This window comes from Oncorhynchus gorbuscha, linkage group LG13 (genome assembly GCF_021184085.1).
Source record: "Oncorhynchus gorbuscha isolate QuinsamMale2020 ecotype Even-year linkage group LG13, OgorEven_v1.0, whole genome shotgun sequence".
In the NCBI taxonomy this organism is placed as follows: Eukaryota; Metazoa; Chordata; class Actinopteri; order Salmoniformes; family Salmonidae; genus Oncorhynchus; species Oncorhynchus gorbuscha.
This window is the reverse complement of record NC_060185.1, coordinates 65,875,108-65,897,171: the sequence shown is the minus strand read 5'-3', so window position 1 is coordinate 65,897,171 and position 22,064 is coordinate 65,875,108. Positions and strand designations below refer to the sequence as shown.

Below are 22,064 nucleotides of genomic sequence, written 5' to 3'. Positions count from 1 at the left end.
TGGTCTCCACTAAGACAAAGGCATACAGGCCTAGTTTCTGGAGAGAAATAGGATAGTGGCGCTCAATTGGTGTGCTAATGGCCCCGCGAGTCACTTTACACTCTACTGTGGTTTATTAGGATCCCCATTAGCCGACGCCAATGACGACAGCTACTTTTATTGGGGTTCGACAGGTGCTCAACAAGAGAGACACTCGTTAGCTGTAGCTATTAACTAAAGTCAACCTCTCTGTTGTCTTCTGTTTAGTCTGGGTGTCCTTGTTCAGAGTCGAGCTAAATGCTGGTGTAAAGACTAATTATTGCTCACCTTTGAAATGCTTTTCTGTATGGCCGAGCAGCCTCTTTGTGTGAGCCGTGGACACGACCTCCTCGTTTGATCTCTGTCCTTCTAAAAAGGCCGAAAGGTGTTTGTGTCCCCCTTTATTTCTCACTGCAGTGAGTTGGTCCCACAGGAGAAGAGAGAGGGGCCTTATTCATGTGTTTGTGCGTTTGTGTGCACATGTGCATGCGTGCCTGTATGTGTGTGTGTGTTCCTTGAGTGTGTGCACATGCGCGTGTCGGCAGGCGTGCGTATCGAGCTCTCTGGTTGGAGGGTTAGCTGGTAGGAGGGGGAGAGAGTGTGCTCATTGGCAACAGAACCAGGAACATGTTGACAGTTCTATACAGTTAAGGTCGGAAGTTTACATGCATTCAGGTTGGAGTCATTAAAACTTGTTTTTCAACCTCTCCACAAACTTCTTGTTAACAAACTACTGTTTTGGCAAGTCGGTTAGGACATCTACTTTGTGCATGACACAAGTAATTTTTCCAACAACTGTTTACAGACAGATTATTTCACTTATAATTCACTGTATCACAATTCCAGTCGGTCAGAAGTTTACCTATACTAAGTTGACTGTGCCTTTAAACAGCTTGGACAATTCCAGAAAATTATGTCATGGCTTTAGAAGCTTCTGATAGGCTAATTGACATCATTTGAGTCAATTGGAGGTGTACCTGTGGATGTATTTCAAGGCCTACCTTCAAAGTGCCTCTTTCCTTGACATCATGGGAAAATCAAAAGAAATCAGCCAAGGCCTCATAAAATAATTGTAGACCTCCACAAGTCTGGGTCATCCTTGGGAGTCATTTCCAAATGCCTGAAGGTACCACGTTCATCTGTACAAACAATAGTACGCAAGTATAAACACCATGGGACCACGCAGCCGTCATACCGCTCAGGAAGGCGACGCGTTCTGTCTCCTCGAGATGAAAGTTCTTTGGTGCAAAAAGTGTAAATCAATCCCAGAACAACAGCAAAGGACCTTGTGAAGATGCTGGAGGAAACTGGTACGAAATTATCTATATCCACAGTAAATTAAGTCCTATATCGACATAACCTGAAAGGCCGCTCAGCAAGGAAGAATCCACTGCTCCGCCATAAAAAAAGCCTAACCGCCATAAAAAAAGCCAAACTGCACATGGGGACAAAGATCGTACTTTTTGGAGAAATGTGGTCTGATGAAACAGAAATATAACTGTTTGGCCATAATGACAATTGTTATGTTTGGAGGAAAAAGGGGGAGGCTTGCAACCCGAAGAACACCATCCCAACCGTGAAGCACGGGGATGGCAGCATCATGTTGTAGGGGTGCTTTGCTGCAGGAGGGACTGGTGCACAGAAAATAGATGGTATCATGAGTGAGGAAAATTATGTGGATATATTGAAGCAACATCTCAAGACATCAGTCAGGAGGTTAAAGCTTGGTTGCAAATGGGTTTCCAAATGGACAATGACCCCAAGCATACTTCCAAAGTTATGGCTTAAGGACAACAAAGTCAAGGTATTGGAGTGGCCATCACAAAGCCCTGACCTCAATCCTATAGACAATTTGTGGGCAGAACTGAAAAGGCATGTGCGAGCAAGGAGGCCTACAAACCTGACTCAGTTACACCAGTTCTATCAGGAGGAATGGGCCAAAATTCACCCAACTTGTTGTGGAAGGCTACCCGAAACGTTTGACCCAAGTTAAACAATTTAAAGGCAATGCTACCAAATACTAATTGAATGTATGTAAACCTCTGACCCACTGGGAATGTGACGAAAGAAAGAAAAGCTGAAATAAATCATTATCTCTACTATTATTCTGACATTTCACATTCTTAAAATAAAGCGTGAATCCTAACCTACCTAAAACAGGGAATTTTTACTCTGATTAAATGTCAGGAATTGTGAAAAACGGAGTTTAAATGTTTTTGGCTAAGTTGTATGTAAACCTCCGACTTCAACTGTACATATTTCATTCATGTTTTACTTTTAATAGCTGAGCAGAGGGAGAGAGAGAGAGGAGAGAAGATGATACTTTATCACTGAGCCAGTACACCACAGAGGACTTTTGGATGTCAGCCCAAAATCATAACACGAGATGACAATAGATTATAATGACTTCGCCCAGACTTAATTTAGACTCGGTTTTCTCTAGGGGGGAAGCAGCTCGTGAGGCTGGCTGTGTAGAGCAGGTGGATCAGTAGGCCTCTCCTGTCTGTACAAGTGGATATATGCAGTTTAAGAGATGAACGGAGGATGGTGACTAAGGCAGTCGTGCGGAGGAGAAGACAAATGGGCTGTAGTCATCTTGCCCAGGTCATTTACAATGTGTCTGATCCTATAGACATGTTCTCGTGGACAGCAGACAGGCCTACAGCAGTACACTGAAAACAAAACACAGTTGATGCCATCATTTCCTCATTGAATTCATCATCTGCACTGTAATAATATCGTCTCTGCATGTGTTGATTTCATGAAAACAATCCGGGACCACCACACTCTGGTCTGGGATCTGCGCATGCCGTTGCATTTGCTTGCCTTCCCTTAAAAATGGCACTGTCTGGTTGGGGTCAGTAGCACGCCAGTCTGACCTTAGATCTGCTGGTATTGACCTTGCAGATGGTAGACTGCAGTCTGCGCGCATGCCTTGCTTTACCCAACCTCTCACACTCTAGAATGATTTAAGAATGACCTTGGGACACGCAGTGATAACGTTTGGCTTCCATTTGTCTCTATCTGTTTGCCCCGTACTCCTCCTCCCTTTGTTTTTCTCTCTCTTTCCCTCCCTCCCTCTCTTGGTGTTACTTTAGGGGTATATTTTGTTGTTTAGTGAGCTTGATGTTCTCTCTCTCTTTCTGTCTCTCTTCCTGTCTCTCTTCCTGTCTCTTCCTCTGTTGTAGCGGACTGTGTTGTGTTGCAATAATTCTCTAGTGGTTGCTGATGTGATGTTCTCTCTCTCTTCCTGTCTCTTCCTCTCGGACTCTTGCAATAATTCTCTAGTGGTTGCTGATGTGATGTTCTCTCTCTCTTCCTGTCTCTCTTCCTGTCTCTCTTCCTGTCTCTCTTCCTGTCTCTTCCTCTGTTGTAGCGGACTGTGTTGTGTTGCAATAATTCTCTAGTGGTTGCTGATGTGATGTTGTTCCTCTCTTCTCTTATGCCTTTTGTTTCTTCCCTGCGTTGTTCTGCTGCCTGTGTTGTGGTGAGCGCTCCCCTAACCTCAGTTCATTCTGTTGTGGCACCACCGCAGTCCAGGATGACGCTGCTCCCGGTACCCAGGAGTACATTATGTTGCGGCAGGATTCCGTCCATTCATCGGCGGATTTAAGGAGCAAAGGGTCCCCCTTTCGTGCTAAGTGTCACGAAATCTTCTGCTGCCCGCTGAAGCAAGTGGTCAACAAAGAGAGCTCAGAGCCTGAAGGTTTGTCCGCACCCCCCCCCTCCCCTGGTTTGTATCTGTTGCCTTTTTTGTTGCCTTTTCCCCTCTCTATCACTCTCTTATATTCTGTCTGAACCGGTAGTTCTCCCCTCCTCCTCAAAACAAAGTTTCCTTTCCATTCCTGTCCTATTTTTTTAAGTATATGTCCTGTGCGTGCTCTCACTCATAGTGCGTGTGTGTGTGTGTGTCTTATGCTTGCCTGTGGAGCACAGCCCACCCAAACCCCCTCCAAACATCAGACTTGGGTCATTGTCACCCAGGGGCACATGCTCCAGCCAAAATAAAGAAATAATAAAACCCCCTGAAGGGTTATAGAATGACGCATCTGCTGTCCACCATACTTTAGCGTTTCTATTTCAACCACAAGGCTTCGTAAAACAAGAAGCTTGCAACTTGTGCTACAGTCCTGTCCCTCTGTCTGTATAGAATATTCACATTAGGTTCATCGTAAGATAACGTTGGTGGGGTATTGACATGTGTCCCACCTATTAAGTAACTATCCAACTCCCCCCTGCCCAAGATCCCCCACCTCTCCTTCTCCCCATATCTCCTCCCGCTCGCTGCCCCTCCCCCCTTCTCTACCTGTCCTCCTCTTCCCCCTTCTCTCCTCTCCTCTCCCCTACTCTCTCCTCTCTCTCTACCCCCTTCTCTCCTCTCCCCTCTCTCTCTACCCCCTTCTCTCCTCTCCATCCTCCCCCTCTCCCCTACTCTCTCCTCTCTCTCTACCCCCTTCTCTCCTCTCCCCTACTTTCTTCTCCTCTCTCTCTCTACCCCTTCTCTCCTCTCCGTCCTCCCCTCTCCCCTACTCTCTCCTCTCTCTCTCTACCCCCTTCTCTCCTCTCCATCCTCCACCCTCTCCCTCTCCTCTCCCTCCCCTACTCTCCTCTCCTCTCTCTCTCTACCCCCTTCTCTCCTCACCATCCTCCCTCTCTCCTCTCTCTCTCTACCCTCTTCTCTCCTCTCCGTCCTCCCCCTCTCCCCTACTCTCCTCTCTCTACCCCCTTCTCTCCGTCCTCCCCCTCTCCCCTACTCTCTCCTCTCTCTACCCCCTTCTCTCCTCTCCGTCCTCCCCCTCTCCTCTTCCCCCTTCTCTCCTCTCTCTCTCTCTACCCCCTTCTCTCCATCCTCCCCCTCTCCCCTACTCTCTCCTCTCTCTACCCCCTTCTCTCCTCTCCGTCCTCCCCCTCTCCCCTACTCTCTCCTCTCTCTCTCTACCCCTTCTCTCCTCTCCGTCCTCCCCTCTCCTCCCCTACTCTCTCCTCTCTCTCTCTACCCCCTTCTCTCCTCTTCATCCTCCCCCTCTCCTCTTCCCCCTTCTCTCTCCTCCTCCCCTCGCCCTCCTCTCTCTCTCTACCCCTCTCTCCTCTCTGTCCTCCCCCTCTACCCCCTCTCTCCCCCTCTCTCTCCTCCCCCTCCCCCCCCCTACTCTCTCCCTCTCTCTCTACCCCCTTCTCTCCTCTCCCCTACTTTCTCCTCTCTCTCTACCCCCTTCTCTCCTCTCCGTCCTCCCCCTCACCCCTACTCTCTCCTCTCTTTTTCTACCCCCTTCTCTCCTCTCCATCCTCCCTCTCTCTCTCTCTCTCTACCCTCTTCTCTCCTCACCGTCCTCCCCCTCTCCCCTACTCTCCTCTCTCTACCCCCTTCTCTCCGTCCTCCCCCTCTCCCCTACTCTCTCCTCTCTCTACCCCCTTCTCTCCTCTCCGTCCTCACCCTCTCCCCTACTCTCTCCTCTCTCTCTCTACCTCCTTCTTTCCTCTCCGTCCTCCCCCTCTCCCCTACTCTCTCCCTCTCTCTCTACCCCCTTCTCTCCTCTCCATCCTCCCCCTCTCCTCTTCCCCCTTCTCTCCTCTCCGTCCTCCCCCTCTCCCCTACTCTCTCCTCTCTCTCTCTCTCTCTACCCCTTCTCTCCTCTCCGTCCTCCCCCTCTCCCCTACTCTCTCCTCTCTCTCTCTACCCCCTTCTCTCCTCTCCGTCCTCCCCCTCTCCCCTACTCTCTCCTCTCTCTCTCTACCCCCTTCTCCCTCTCCATCCCCCCCTCTCCTCTTCCCCCTTCTCTCCTCTCCGTCCTCCCCCTCTCCCCTACTCTCTCTCTCTCTCTCTACCCCCTTCTCTCCTCTCCGTCCTCCCCCTCTCCCCTACTCTCTCCTCTCTCTCTACCCCCTTCTCTCCTCTCCATCCTCCCCTCTCCTCTTCCCCCTTCTCTCCTCTCCATCCTCCCCCTCTCCTCTACCCCCTTCTCTCCTCTCTCTCCTCTTCCCCCTTCTCTCCTCTCCATCCTCCCCCTCTCCTCTACCCCTTCTCTCCTCTCCGTCCTCCCCCTCTCCTCTCCCTACTCTCCTCTCTCTCCTCTTCCCCCTTCTCTCCTCTCCATCCTCCCCCTCTCCTCTTCCCCCTTCTCTCCTCTCCGTCCTCCCCCTCTCCTCTCCCTACTCTCCTCTCTCTCTCTCTACCCCCTTCTCTCCTCTCCATCCTCCCCCTCTCCTCTTCCCCCTTCTCTCCTCTCCGTCCTCCCCCTCTCCCCTACTCTCTCCTCTCTCTCTCTACCCCCTTCTCTCCTCTCCGTCCTCCCCCTCTCCCCTACTCTCTCCTCTCTCTCTCTACCCTCTTCTCTCCTCTTCATCCTCCCCTCTCCTCTTCCCCCTTCTCTCCTCTCCGTCCTCCCCCTCTCCCCTACTCTCTCCTCTCTCTCTCTACCCCCTTCTCTCCTCTCCGTCCTCCCCCTCTCCCCTACTCTCTCCTCTCTCTCTACCCCCTTCTCTCCTCTCCGTCCTCCCCCTCCCCTACGCTCTCCTCTCTCTCTCTACCCCCTTCTCTCCTCTCCATCCTCCCCTCTCCTCTTCCCCCTTCTCTCCTCTCCGTCCTCCCCCTCTCCCCTACTCTCTCCTCTCTCTCTCTACCCCCTTCTCTCCTCTCCGTCCTCCCCCTCTCCCCTACTCTCTCCTCTCTCTCTCTACCCCCTTCTCTCCTCTCCATCCTCCCCCTCTCCTCTTCCCCCTTCTCTCTCTCCTCCTCCGTCCTCTTCCCCCTTCTCTCCTCTCTCCTCTCTCCCTACTCTCTCCTCTCTCTCTACCCCCTTCTCTCCTCTCCATCCTCCCCCTCTCCTCTTCCCCCTTCTCTCCTCTCCGTCCTCCCCCTCTCCCCTACTCTCTCCTCTCTCTCTACCCCCTTCTCTACTCTCCATCCTCCCCCTCTCCTCTTCCCCCTTCTCTCCTCTCCGTCCTCCCCATCTCCCCTACTCTCTCCTCTTTCTCTCTACCCCCTTCTCTCCTCTCCATCCTCCCCTCTCCTCTTCCCCCTTCTCTCCTCTCCCTCTCCTCTCCCCTACCCCCTTCTCTCCTCTCCATCCTCCCCCTCTCCTCTTCCCCCTTCTCTCCTCTCCGTCCTCCCCCTCTCCTCTTCCCCCTTCTCTCCTCTCCGTCCTCCCCCTCTCCTCTCCCCTACTCTCTCCTCTCTCTCTACCCCCTTCTCTCCTCTCCATCCTCCCCCTCTCCTCTTCCCCCTTCTCTCCTCTCCGTCCTCCCCCTCTCCCCTACTCTCTCCTCTCTCTCTACCCCTTCTCTACTCTCCATCCTCCCCTCTCCTCTTCCCCCTTCTCTCCTCTCCGTCCTCCCCATCTCCCCTACTCTCTCCTCTTTCTCTCTACCCCCTTCTCTCCTCTCCATCCTCCCCTCTCCTCTTCCCCCTTCTCTCCTCTCCGTCCTCCCCCTCTCCTCTCCCCTACTCTCTCCTCTCTCTCTACCCCCTTCTCTCCTCTCCATCCTCCCTCTCTCCTCTTCCCACTTCTCTCCTCCTCTCCGTCCTCCCCCTCTCCCCTACTCTCTCTTCTCTCTCTCTACCCCCTTCTCTACTCTCCATCCTCCCCTCTCCTCTTCCCCCTTCTCTCCTCTCCGTCCTCCCCCTCTCCTCTTCCCCCTTCTCTCCTCTCCGTCCTCCCCCTTTCCTCTCCCCTACTCTCTCCTCTCTCTCTACCCCATTCTCTCCTCTCCTCTCCGTCCTCCCCCTCTCCTCTTCCCCCTTCTCTCCTCTCCGTCCTCCCCCTCTCCTCTCCCCTACTCTCTCCTCTCTCTCTACCCCATTCTCTCCTCTCCTCTCTGTCCTCCCCCTCTCCTCTTCCCCCTTCTCTCCTCTCCGTCCTCCCCCTCTCCCCTAATCTCCTCCCTCTCTCTACCCCCTTCCCTGGCGCTTGCAGACGCATGATGGTTTGTTTGCCTGTGTATAGTCATGCTCATTGGGGAGAGGGGTAGACGTACAGTAACGTTAGTGTGCTCTTAACACCTGCATGCCGAGGCATTGTGCATGTATGCTTAATACTAGGGGTTGATTGTCTATTGCCCGAGGTTTGTGCCACGTTCATCAGTAGAGTACTAAGATTGCAAAGTATGAAGGTGCCTTCCTTTTCAGACTTCCAGACAGCTTGGTAAGCAAGATGATTCCCTGCGGGTTATAGTACGTTTGCAGTGTAAGCTGGTTTGTCATGTGGTTTCAGAGCTACATGATATCATCAGGTAACAATCCCCTGTTGAATCAGATGAGTGGGCTGCTCTTCAACATAGAGAGGGAGAGGGAGAGGGAGAGGGAGAGGGAGAGGGAGAGAGAGGAGAGAGAGAGAGAGAGAGAGAGAGAGAGAGAGAGAGAGAGAGAGAGAGAGAGAGAGAGAGAGAGAGAGAGAGAGAGAGAGAGAGAGAGAGAGAGAGAGAGAGAGAGAGAGAACTATTATTCAGTTTGGCAGCAACTCCACTGTGACGTGAATGAATTTACAAAGGAAGGAGGGGAGAGAGACTGCTGCCTTATGTAACATATTAGCTGGGGTGTCATTAACATTTAATAGACTGATGTGATGTGGTCCGTGGCGGTGCTATGGCCCTATGTGCAGTACAAAGAACCCTCCCAGGCATTACCCTAACACCAGTGGTGTAAATGACCTAAATAACAATAATACTTGAAAGTACTACTTAATAAGTAGCTTTTTGGGGTATCTGTACTTTACTTTAGTATTTATATTTTTGACAACTTTTACTTCACTACATTCCTAAAGAAAAGTATGTACTTTTTACTCCATGCATTTTCCGTAATACAACAAAGTACTCATTACATTTTGAATGCTTAGCATGACAGGAAAATTGTCAAATTCCCACACTTATCAAGAGAACATCCCTGATCATCCCTCCTGCCTCTGATCTGGCGGACTCACTAAACACACAAGCTTCATTTGTAAATGTGTTGGAGCATGCCCCCTGGCTCTTCTTAAATTTAAAAAACAAGAAAATGATGCTGTCTGGTTTGCTTTATATAAGGAAATTGAAATTATATATACTTTTACTTTTGAGACTTAAGTATATTTTAGCAATTACATTTACTTTTGATACAGTACTTAAGTATATTTAAAACCAAATACTTTAAGACTTTTTTCATTTTCAATGAAGGTATCTTTACTTTTACTCATGTTTGACAATTGGGTACTTTTTCCATCCCTGCCTAACACACAGCAGTCTAACACACAGCCGCCTCTCTCAGGAACACTGTCTGGACATACAGTACTGGAGTGGTACTACATAATTAGCAAAAAGGTTTCCATATAGTATCAGAAAGGGTTATTTGGCTTGTAAAGATAGCAGACCCCTTTGGGGTACTATATAGAATCCCCCTTTAAAGGTTATATAAAGAACCATGCTCTGAAGGTTCTATATACAGTAGAATGTTTATGATGCTATAATGAACCATTTTCTGAACTGCAAATAACCATTTAAGGGTTCTTTGAGTGATCGGTATTGCATATCATCAACTGTAGCACAGACGGACTGACAGCCAGGAGCCAATAATATTAACCGTTACAACATGCATTTTTCTGCTAAATTACACGTTGATTCTGTATCACTCAACTCTCTTTTATGAGTCTCGTTTGTATTAAGAGAGACATACACTATGGACATAGTGGTCCTTCTAGCTCTGTTGGTAGAATGGCGCTTGTAACCGGGGTAGTTTTCCCGGGACCACCCATACGTAGAATGTATGCACACATGACTGTAAGTCGCTTTGGATAAAAGCGTCTGCTAAATGGCATATATTATTATTATTATATCATGGTTCCACCACCTTATTCTAAAATGGCTAAAATTATTTTTCCCCCTCAGCAATCTATACTAAATAACCCATAATGAAAGTATTCAGTATTCAGGCCCTTTGCTATTAGACTCGAATTTGAGCTCAGGTGCATCCTGTTTCCATTGATCATCCTTGAGATGTTTCTACAAGTCCACTTGTGGTAAATTCAATTGATTGGACGTGTTTTTGAAGGGCACACACCTGTCTATATAATGTTCCACAGTTGACACTGCATGTCAGAGAAAAAACCAAGCCATGAGGTCAAAGGAATTGTCCGTAGAGCTCAGAGACAGGATTGTGTCGAGGCACAGATTTGGGGAAGGGTACCCAAAAAATGTCTGCAACATTGAAGGTCCCCAAGAAAATGGAAGATGTTTGGAACCACCAAGAATCTGGCCGCCCAGCCAAACTGAGCAATCCGGGGAGAAGGGCCTTGGTGAGGCAGGTGACCAAGAAGATGATGGTCACTCTGACAGAGCTCCAGAGTTCCTCTGTGGAGATGGGAGAACCTTCCAGAAAGACAACCATCTCTGCAGCACTTCACCAATCAGGCCTTTTTGGTAGATTGGCCAGACGGAAGTGTCTCATTAAAAGGCACATGACAGCCCGCTTGGAGTTTGCCAAAAGGCACCTAAAGACTCTCAGACCATGAGGAACAAGAGTTTCTGGTCCGATGAAAGGAAGATTGAATTATTTGGCCTGAATGCCAAGCGTCACTTCTGGAGGAAACCTGGCAGCATCATGCTTGTGGGTACGTTTTTCAGCGGCATGGACTGTAGGAGACTAGTCAGGATCGAGGAAAAGATGATCAGAGCAAAGTACAGAGTGATCCTTGACGAAAAGCTGCTCCAGAGCATTTCAGGACAAGTCTTTAAATGTCCTTGAGTGGCCCATCCAGAGCTCCAACTTAAACCAGAGATCAAACATCTCTGGAGAGACCTAAAAATATTCTACTGGTCAAAAATTTGAGAACACCTACTCATTCAAGGTTTTTTCTTGATTTTTGATATTTTCTACATTGTAGAAAAATACTGAAGATATCAAAACAATGACATTACATGCATGGAATCATATAGTCACCAAAAAAGTGTTAAACAAATCCAAATATATTTGATATTTGAGATTCTTCAAATAGCCACCCAAAAAGACCACAGCTTTGCACACTCTTGGCATTTTCTCAACCAGCTTCATGAGGTAGTCACCTGGAATGCATTTCAATAAACAGGTGTTCCTTCTTAAAAGTACATTAGTGGACCTTTTTGATTTGTTAAACACTTTTTTGGTTACTACATGATTCCATATGTGTTATTTCTTAGTTTTACCAGTACCCAGTTGCACAGGGCGGTGTCGAGACCCAGGGTCTCGAGCTTGATGACGAGCTTGGAGGGTACTATGGTGTTGAATGCCGAGCTGTAGTCGATGAACAGCATTGTCACAAAGGTATTCCTCTTGTCCAGATGGGTTAGGGCAGTGTGCAGTGTGGTTGAGATTGCATTGTCTGTGGACCTATTTGGGCGGTAAGCAGGTAGGGTGGAGGTGATATGGTCCTTGATATGGTCCTTGACTAGTCTCTTCATGAACTTCATGATTACGGAAGTGAGTGCTACGGGGCGGTAGTCATTTAGCTCAGTTACCTTAGCTTTCTTGGGAACAGGAACAATGGTGGCCCTCTTGAAGCATGTGGGAACATCAGATTGGTATAGGGATTGATTGAATATGTCCGTAAACACACCGGCCAGCTGGTCTGCGAATGCTCTGAGGGCGCGGCTGGGGATGCCGTCTGGGCCTGCAGCCTTGCGAGGGTTAACACATTTAAATGTTTTACTCACCTCGGCTGCAGTGAAGGAGAGTCTGCATGTTTTTGTTGCAGGCCGTGTCAGTGGCACTGTATTGTCCTCAAAGCGGGCAAAAAAGTTATTTAGTCTGCCTGGGAGCAAGACATCCTGGTCCGTGACTGGGCTGGTTTTCTTCTTGTAGTCCGTGATTGACTGTAGACCCTGCCACATACCTCTTGTGTCTGAGCCGTTGAATTGAGATTCTACTTTGTGTCTATACAGACGCTTAGCTTGTTTGATAGCCTTGCGGAGGGAATAGCTGCACTGTTTGTATTCGGTCATGTTACCAGTCACCTTGCCCTGATTAAAAGCAGTGGTTCGCACTTTCAGTTTCATGCGAATGCTGCCATCAATTCACGGTTTCTGGTTAGGGAATGTTTAATCGTTGCTATGGGAATGACATCTTCAACGCACGTTCTAATGAACTCGCACACCGAGTCAGCGTATTTGTCAATGTTGTTATCCGACGCAATACGAAACATATCCCAGTCCACGTGATGGAAGCAGTCTTGGAGTGTGGAATCAGCTTGGTCGGGCTAGCGTTGGACAGACCTCAGCATGGGAGCTTCTTGTTTTAGTTTCTGTCTGTTGGCAGGGATCAGAAAATGGAGTCGTGGTCAGCTTTTCCGAAAGGAGGGCGGGGCAGGGCCTTATATGCGTTGCGGAAGTTAGAATAACAATGATCCAAGGTTTTTCCAGCCCTGGTTGCGCAATCGATATGCTGATACAATTTAGGGAGTCTTGTTTTCAGATTAGCCTTGTTAAAATCCCCCGCTACAGTGAATGCAGCCTCAGGATGTATGGATTCCAGTTTGCAAAGAGTCAAATAAAGTTCGTTCAGAGCCATCGATGTGTCTGCTTGGGGGGGAATATATACGGCTGTGATTATAATCGAAGAGAATTCTCTTGGTAGACAATGCGGTCGACATTTGATTGTGAGGAATTCTAAATCAGATGAACAGAAGGATTTGAGTTCCTGTATGTTTCTGTGATCACACCACGTCTCGTTAGCCATAAGGCATACGCCCCCGCCCCTCTTCTTACCAGAAAGATGTTTGTTTCTGTCGGCGCGATGCGTGGAGAAACCCGCTGGCTGCACCGCCTCCGATAGCGTCTCTCCAGTGAGCCGTGTTTCCGTGAAGCAAAGAACGTTACAGTCTCTGATGTCCCTCTGGAATGCTACCCTTGCTCGGATTTCATCAACCTTGTTGTCAAGAGACTGGACATTGGCGAGAATAATGCTAGGGAGTGGTGCACGATGTGCCCGTTTCCGGAGTCTGACCAGAAGACCGCCTCGTTTCCCTCTTTTACGGAGTCGTTTTTTTGGGTCGCCGGCTGGGATCCATTCCGTTGTCCTGGTTGAAAGGCAGAACACAGGATCCGCTTCGCGAAAATCATATTCTTGGTCGTACTGATGGTGAGTTGACGCTGATCTTATATTCAGTAGTTCTTCTCGACTGTATGTAATGAAACCTAAGATGACCTGGGGTACTAATGTAAGAAATAACACGAAAAAAGAAGAAAAAAATGCATAGTTTCCTAGGAACGCGAAGCGAGGCGGCCATCTCTGTCGGCGCCGGAAGTCAGAGCGTCATACTCAAGAAGACTCGATGCTGTAATCGCTGCCAAAGGTGCTTCAACAAAGTACTGAGTAAAAGGTCTGAATATTTATGTAAATGACATATTTCTGTTTTTTGTTTTTTTCTAAATTGGCAAAATTATCTATAAACCTGTTTTTGCTTTGTCATTATGGGGTAATAGTGTGTTGATTAATGAGGGGGAAAAACGATATAATCAATTTTAAAATAAGGCCGTCACGTAACAAAATGTGAAAAAGTTAAGGGGTAGAACCATCACCCTTATAAAAGAACCCTTGAAGAACCCTCTCTTGAAGTAACTCTGTGTGTAGTATTTCCAGTGGTACCGGAACAGGGTCTGTCCTTCAGAGAGATGAGAAACTCAATATACAGTAGGATCACTGTTTGCTGCCAACAAAGACTGAGCTTGTATTGGGTCTTTGACGTCAAAAACCATGTTGTTTTATAAGTAAGCTTCAATAACACATCATGACAACAGTGAGTGAACTGACATTGGTCGTCTTTTTCAGCTCCAGTTGTACATTTGGATGTTTGTATTCACTCTCCTTTAACTGACTATGGAGAACACATGGAATGGGGAAATGTGTAATGTACTGCAGATGTGAGGTTACAGGAAATTATAGGGGACACTCGGTTGTTCTTTAATATCTGCTGCACTCCCCTCAGTACTATTTGTGCTGCACAACCCTCAGTACTATCTCTGCTGCACTCCCCTCAGTACTATCTCTGCTGCACTCCCCTCAGTACTATCTCTGCTGGACTCCCCTCAGTACTATTTGTGCTGCACAACCCTCAGTACTATCTCTGCTGGACTCCCCTCAGTACTATCTCTGCTGGATTCCCCTCAGTACTATCTCTGCTGGACTCCCCTCAGTACTATCTCTGCTGCACTCTCCTCAGTACTATCTCTGCTGGACTCCCCTCAGTACTATCTCTGCTGGACTCCCCTCAGTACTATTTGTGCTGCACAACCCTCAGTACTATCTCTGCTGCACTCCCCTCAGTACTATCTCTGCTGCACTTACCTCAGTACTATCTCTGCTGCACAACCCTCAGTACTATCTCTGCTGCACAACCCTCAGTACTATCTCTGCTGGACTCCCCTCAGTACTATCTCTGCTGGACTCCCCTCAGTACTATCTCTGCTGCACTCCCCTCAATACTATCTCTTCTGCACTCCCCTCAATACTATCTCTTCTGCACTCCCATCAGTACTCTTTCTGCCGCCCTCATATCAGTACTCTTTCTGCCACACTCACATCAGTACTCTCGCTCTGCATCACTCACATCAGTACTAGCTCTGCACTCCCCTCAGTACTATCTCTGCTGCACTCCCCTCAGTACTCTCGCTCTGCCGCACTCACATCAGACCTCTCGCTCTGCCGCACTCACATCAGTACTATCACTGCTGCACTCCCCTCAGTACTATCCCTGCTGCACTCCCCTCAGTACTCTCGCTCTGCCGTCCTCACATCAGTACTCTCGCTCTGCTCCACTCCCCTCAGTACTATCTCTGCTGCACTTACCTCAGTACTATCTCTGCTGCACAACCCTCAGTACTATCTCTGCTGGACTCCCCTCAGTACTATCTCTGCTGGACTCCCCTCAGTACTATCTCTGCTGCACTCCCCTCAATACTATCTCTTCTGCACTCCCCTCAATACTATCTCTTCTGCACTCCCATCAGTACTCTTTCTGCCGCCCTCATATCAGTACTCTTTCTGCCACACTCACATCAGTACTCTCGCTCTGCATCACTCACATCAGTACTAGCTCTGCACTCCCCTCAGTACTATCTCTGCTGCACTCCCCTCAGTACTCTCGCTCTGCCGCACTCACATCAGACCTCTCGCTCTGCCGCACTCACATCAGTACTATCACTGCTGCACTCCCCTCAGTACTATCCCTGCTGCACTCCCCTCAGTACTCTCGCTCTGCCGTCCTCACATCAGTACTCTCGCTCTGCTCCACTCCCCTCAGTACTATCTCTGCTGCTTTTACCTCAGTACTATCTCTGCTGCACTTACCTCAGTACTATCTTTGCTGCACTTACCTCAGTACTATCTCTGCTGCACTTACCTCAGTACTATCTCTGCTGCACTTACCTCAGTACTATCTCTACCTAATCCCCTCAGTACTATCTCTGCTGCACTTACCTCAGTACTATCTCTACATAATCCCCTCAGTACTATCTCTGCTGCACTTACCTCAGTACTATCTCTGCTGCACTTACCTCAGTACTATTTCTGCTGCACTTACCTCAGTACTATTTCTGCTGCACTTACCTCAGTACTATCTCTGCTGCACTTACCTCAGTACTATCTCTGCTGCACTCACATCAGTACTCTCTGCTGCACTCCCTTCAGTACTATTTCTGCTGCACTTACCTCAGTACTATCTCTGCTGCACTTACCTCAGTACTATCTCTGCTGCACTCACATCAGTACTCTCTGCTGCACTCCCTTCAGTACTATTTCTGCTGCACTTACCTCATACTATCTCTGCTGCACTTACCTCAGTACTATCTCTGCTGCACTTACCTCAGTACTATCTCTGCTGCACTTACCTCACTACTATCTCTGCTGCACTTACCTCAGTACTATCTCTGCTGCACTTACCTCAGTACTATTTATGCTGCACTTACCTCAGTACTATCTCTGCTGCACTTACCTCAGTACTATCTCTGCTGCACTTACCTCAGTACTATTTCTGCTGCACTTACCTCAGTACTATCTCTGCTGCACTTACCTCAGTACTATCTCTGCTGCACTTACCTCAGTACTATCTCTGCTGCACTCACCTCAGTACTATCTCTGCTGCACTTACCTCAGTACTATCTCTACCTAATCCCACTGTGATCCCCATCACAACGCTGTATTACACACACTTGCTTCACAGAACAACACATCAGTAGCCAGTATCACATCTGCTGCACTATCAGACTCTATCAGACTCACCAAGGGCATAGGGTCAGAGGGATATACAGTACCCACAGGGTCAGGTAGGGAGGCAGCCACTCTTCCCTAGCCCCAGTCCACTAGACCCCTCAGCCATAAAGCCCTCGTCGACACAGCCGGTCTGTCAAGCTGTCTGTTTCTCTGTCTCCTATCTCCTTTCCATCATTATAACCCCCTACTTTTCTCTGTCTCTCTCTCTCTCTCTCTCTCTCTCTCTCTCTCTCTCTCTCTCTCTCTCTCTCTCTCTCTCTCTCTCTCTCTCTCCCGTCCCATGTTCTCTTTACCTCTCTCCACCTCTCCCTCTATTTCTCTCCTTCCTGCTGTTTCTCCACTCTAGATGAAAAGTCGTGCCCAAGGGGCTGATCTGTGTACACATCCCATCCATATTTCAGTGGTTTGTGTTGATCCTCCCCAACTCCACACTAAAGTCAATACCAGGGATCCCCAGCTGGCGGCTCGCGGCTGCTTTTATTTGGCCCCCCATGTTTTCTAAGCAAAAAAATGAATAAATCAACTCCAAATGATTTTTTGTTCCCAAGTATTCCCAAGCATAATAAAGAGACACGTGATTGTATACAAATGTAAGCAGGCTTTGAAATGATTGTTTTAGTCAAATATTAGATCCGTTTGGGCTTCTTGAGGTCAATTTGCAGTCTACCAATTATTTGTAATGATGCTCCAGCCCCCGACCATCTGCTCAAGTACAAATTGTCCCACAGCTGCATCCAGTTGATGATCCCTGCCCTATACAGACCCAAACCGGGCACCTCTATTTACCGGCTATACTATAGAATGTATGGCGCACTCAGCAGGCTGCGCAAAGAAGCAAGTAATCATGACGAGTCCATGTCATAACTCTGTCACTGTGTTCTATTGCCCTTGTCACTGCCGCGTCGTCCTCCTTTTCCCCATCAATCACCTCTTCCAGTCGTTGTGTCCCTCTGGGTTGAGGTTTGAACAGTTCCCCCCTTTCTTAATGTGACCACCGAGGTGAATATTGTTTCTGTGTCTGAAGAGTACAGAGCAGTATGTGTTAGGGAGGCAGCATTTGGCGCAACACCCTCCCGTACTGCTTTACATTCAAACATACTCTGGCCTGTCAGTTACTGTCAGTGTCTTATTGACAAACTAGGCTGTCAGTGGAGCACTGAGCCGTGGAGGTGGAGATGGAGACACGATAAGAGCGAACACACTCATCTATTTCCTTCACCAGCCCCCCACCCAGCTATCCAAATGTGTAATGCGTTACTGCCATTCGCAAGACTGACGACGTGCAGTAATTGCATTTCAGCAGAACAGTGTGTGAGTGTGTCATAACTGCGTGTCCCACCATGCCTTTCCCTGGGTCCCGTTCGTTCCCCAGCTTCAATGTTGACGAGAGCCAAACAAAAGGGCCCTTGAAGCACGAGCGCACACACTCCGACAACTCTGCGTGTTAACACTCTTTCTCGCTCTCTGCGAAAGCAGCTATTTGTGTGTGGAACATGAATAAATGATGTTTATGATAGTGTGTGTTTGGGCCCTGCAGAGGAGGCAGGCTGTGCTGTGGTGGAGGCAGCCAGCTAACATTTTCTCAATGTCACATCAACGCTGACTTAATAAGGGGGCTGACATGCACTGTGACTGGGATATTACATGATCTCCTCAATGCACTTACAAGAGGATAAGGAGGTAGTGTGAGGGTCAAGGTGAGCACACAGTGTGTACAATGCATCCTCTGTGTGTGTGTGTGTGTGTGTGTGTGTGTGTGTGTGTGTGTGTGTGTGTGTGTGTGTGTGTGTGTGTGTGTGTGTGTGTGTGTGTGTGTGTGTGTGTGTGTGTGTGTGTGTGTGTGTGTGTGTGTGTGTGTGTGTGTGTGTGTGTGTGTGTGTGTGTGTGTGCTTTTGCGACTTGGTCCAAGCACACCAAGACAGTCGTGAAGAGGGCATGATAAAACTTATTCCCCCTCAGGAGACTGAAAAGATTTGGCAATGGTTCTCAGATCCTCAAAAGGTTCTACAGCTGCACCATCGAGAGCATCCTGGTTGCATCACTGCCTGGCATGGCAACTGCTCATCCTCCGACCACAAGGCACTACAGAGGGTAGTGCGTACAGCCCAGTACTTCACTGGGGCCAAGCTTCCTGCCACTCAGGACCTCTATACCAGGCGGTATCAGAAGAAGGTCCTAAAAATTGTCAAAGACTTCAGCCACCCTAGTCATAGACTGTTCTCTCTGCTACCGCAAGGCAAGCGGTACTGGAGCGCCAAGTCTATGTCCAAGAGGTTTCTAAACAGCTTCTACCCCCAACCCATAAGACTACTGAACAGAACGTCTAATCAAATGACTACCCAGACTACTTGCATTGCCACCCCCCCCCCTTTAGACTGCTGCTACTCTTTGTTATTATCTATGCATAAGACACTTTAATAACTCTATCCACATGTACACTACCGATCAGTTTTGGGTCACTTAGAAATGTCCTTGTTTTTTAAAGAAAATCACATTTTCTGCCCATTAAAATAACATAAAATTGATCAGAAATACAGTGTAGACATTGTTAATGTTGTTAATGACTATTGTAGCTGGAAACGGCAGATGTTTTTATAGAATATGTACATAGGCGTACAGAGGCCCTTTATCAGCAACCATTACTCCTGTGTTCCAATGTCACGTTGTGTTAGCTAATCCAAGTTTATCATTTTAAAAGGCTAATTGATCATTAGAAAACCCTTTTGCAATTACGCTAGCACAGCTAAGGTGGGGCTTTTCCTAGCAGAGACTTATAAATGACCTGGAGCCAGTGCATTTGTCGACGAATATGAAGCGAGGGCCAGCCAACGAGAGCCTACAGGTCGCAGTGGTGGGTAGTATATGGGGCTTTGGTGACAAAATTTGCTGAGTAGAGTGTTGGGGGCTATTTTGTAAATTACATCACCGAAGTCAAGGATCGGTAGGATAGTCAGTTTTACGAGGGTATGTTTAGCAGCATGAGTGAAGGGGGCTTTGTTGCGAAATAGGAAGCTGATTCTATTCTATTTGTAGTTGTCCACATATTCTAAGTCAGAACTGTCGGGCTGTTGGGTGCGGGCAGCGATCGGTTGAAAAGCATGCATTTAGTTTTACTAACATTTGAGAACAGTTTACAACCTGAATAATGTCAACCCTGTATTTCTGATCAATTTGATGCATTTTTAACAGATTTTCTTCTTATTTTCTGTCAAAAACAAGGACATTTCTATGTGACCCCAAACTTTTGAACGGCAGTGTATACATTACCTCCATAACCCCGACTAACCGGTGTCCACTCTCATTGACTCTGTACCGGTACCCACTGTATATAGCTTGTAAGGTCTACCTGTTGTATTCGGCGCATGTGACAAATAAAATTGTATTTGATTTGATTTAAACTTTGTGATCTAATCAGCACCCTTCACACTGATTCCCAGCACTACTGTAACAGTCATGCGTGTAGTGTAGTTTGCATGTCTGACTGCTACCTTCTATGATCGTGCTTACTCTCTATGGCAGTAACACACACAAACACCGAAACACACACAGATTATCTCACACTTCCATTACATCGACTTAGCATTTTTTTACAGCACCTCTGGGCAGCAATCTCCAAGGACGAGTATAAATATCCTGAAATTGTGTAAGACAACCATAACAACAACAACATCAACCAGTGAGTACCACTGCAGGGCCCAGGGAGGAAGTGAAGTGGAGTCAAGTCACCTGGGCCATTAGCTTCCATCATGTGCTGTTTAATTAGCACTTCACTCCCATTCTGCCCATCCTCTCCCCTCCCCTCCGCTCCTCTCCCCCTCTCTCGTTCTCCGCCAGACAGACTGCTGATGAGTGAAGGAACAAATGACTGGAACTCTTCACTGAGAGATCTTCGGATCCTTTTGAGTGACTGAGGCTCCACAGCTTGTCATTGGGAGGGAGAGAGGAGGATGTCTGGCAGTGACTGGAGCGGCTCTGTAGACAGATTGCTGTGTTTGTTGGTATTTGTGGATCGATAGGCAAAGCATCTTAATGCCCTTTTTGTTGTTGCTCATTGATCAATGGGTTTTACTGTGGGACCTTTTCCTGCTCTCTCTCTTTCTCCTCCAACAAACCCTCCCCGGAGCAGACTTTATGTTCCCTTCCTTACACTTGTTAATTGCAATCGGGTGTGTCAAAGCCAGGCTTGGATAAAAAAAACCTGCACACACTGCAGCCCTCGAGGACCTGAGTTGTAGTTGCCCAACCCTGCCCTAGAGAGACAACTGAGGGTGTACTTACTTCCAAACACCAGCCTCGGTCACATCTCGTTCCCCTGCACTCAGATCCCAAAATTTCCTGTGACCCCCCCTCTCAACGCAGGCGCCGCTACACTGATTCAAAACACACTCCCATGATCCTCTCTGCTGTCTGACCCAGATCTGTACACCAACCGCCCTCCATTAAACCCTGAGGAGACGCATTACATCCTTAACAAGGTACAGCTAGCCTGCCAATTCCCTTTGGGTAGGAACACTGTTGAGTTTGAGAGTGCAATCCTGGAAAAAAAGTGTGCCCCTACAAAGGTGCCATTGTTCCCTATGGTGGAGTGACAACCAGGAGGGTGTAGGTATTCCTCCCAAGTGTAAACAAGTTTTAAGCTCTTTAAGCGACGCGGTGATGCAAAATGCAGAGCCAGCGTGTTGTTAAAGGCCTAATGGAGAGGCTGCTGACAGCTGAGGCGTGCACACACACTCCCTGAGGAGCACACGCACACACACTCCCCAAGGAACACACGCACACACACTCCCCGAGGAACACACGCACACACACTCCCCGAGGAACACACGCACACACACTCCCCGAGGAACACACGCACACACACTCCCCGAGGAACACACGCACACACACTCCCCGAGGAACACACGCACACACACTCCCCGAGGAACACACGCACACACACTCCCCGAGGAGCACACGCACACACACTCCCCGAGGAGCACACGCACACACACTCCCCGAGGAGCACACGCACACACACTCCCCGAGGAACACACGCACACACACTCCCCAAGGAACACACGCACACACACTCCCCGAGGGACACACACACACACACTCCCCGAGGAACACACGCACACACACTCCCCGAGGAACACGTGCACACACACTCCCCGAGGAACACATGCACACACACTCCCCGAGGAACACACACACACTCCCCGAGGAACACACGCACAGCACGACTGACAAGAGAGGTCCCCATGAAATATGCCAGGGCTCGCTCCCGTAAATCTTCAGCTGTCAACACTAGATGTCAACTCACTGACAATGATGACTTTTTCTCAAGTTTGATCTCTTCGTCTTGTAGACTGACACATGTATCATGTCAGGCACATACAGTATGGACGTGGTGGATAAATTGGATCTAATCCCATGAATGGGATGATGTATACCGAGTGTACTAAACATTAGGGTCACCTTCCTAATATTGAGTTGCACTCCCCTTTGCTCTCAGAACTTTCTCAATTCATCGGGGCATGGACTCGAATCTCCAATGCTTCCCACGGTTGTTTCATGTTCGCTGGATGTCCTTTGACCATTCTTGAAACTGTTTAGTGTGAAAAACCAAGCAGTGTTGCAGTTCATGACTCACTCAGTTCAAAGGCACTTACATATGTTGTCTAGCCCATTCACACTCATACACAAATCCATGTCTCAATTATCTCTAGGCTTACAAAATCCTTCTTTAACCTGTCTCCTCCCCTTCATCTACACTGATTTGAAGTGGATTTAACAAGTGACATCAATAGGGGGATCATAGCTTTCACCTGGATTCACCTGCTCAGTCCATGTCATGGAA

General features: G+C 48.3%; 1 protein-coding gene across 4 annotated transcripts in view; it reads left to right on the top strand.

Moving 5' to 3' along the window:
* LOC123993348 (fibroblast growth factor 13) overlaps positions 1 to 22,064 on the top strand; it is a 197,691-nt gene that overhangs the window by 80,279 nt on the left and 95,348 nt on the right. For 3 of the 4 annotated variants that reach the window (XM_046295406.1, XM_046295407.1, XM_046295405.1), the window contains exon 3: positions 3,554 to 3,724. The exons of the other annotated variant lie outside the window; for it this stretch is intronic. In XM_046295406.1, the coding sequence (XP_046151362.1) occupies positions 3,554 to 3,724 (171 nt within the window). The remainder of the gene's footprint in view (positions 1 to 3,553; positions 3,725 to 22,064) is intronic. 4 annotated transcript variants of the gene reach the window in all.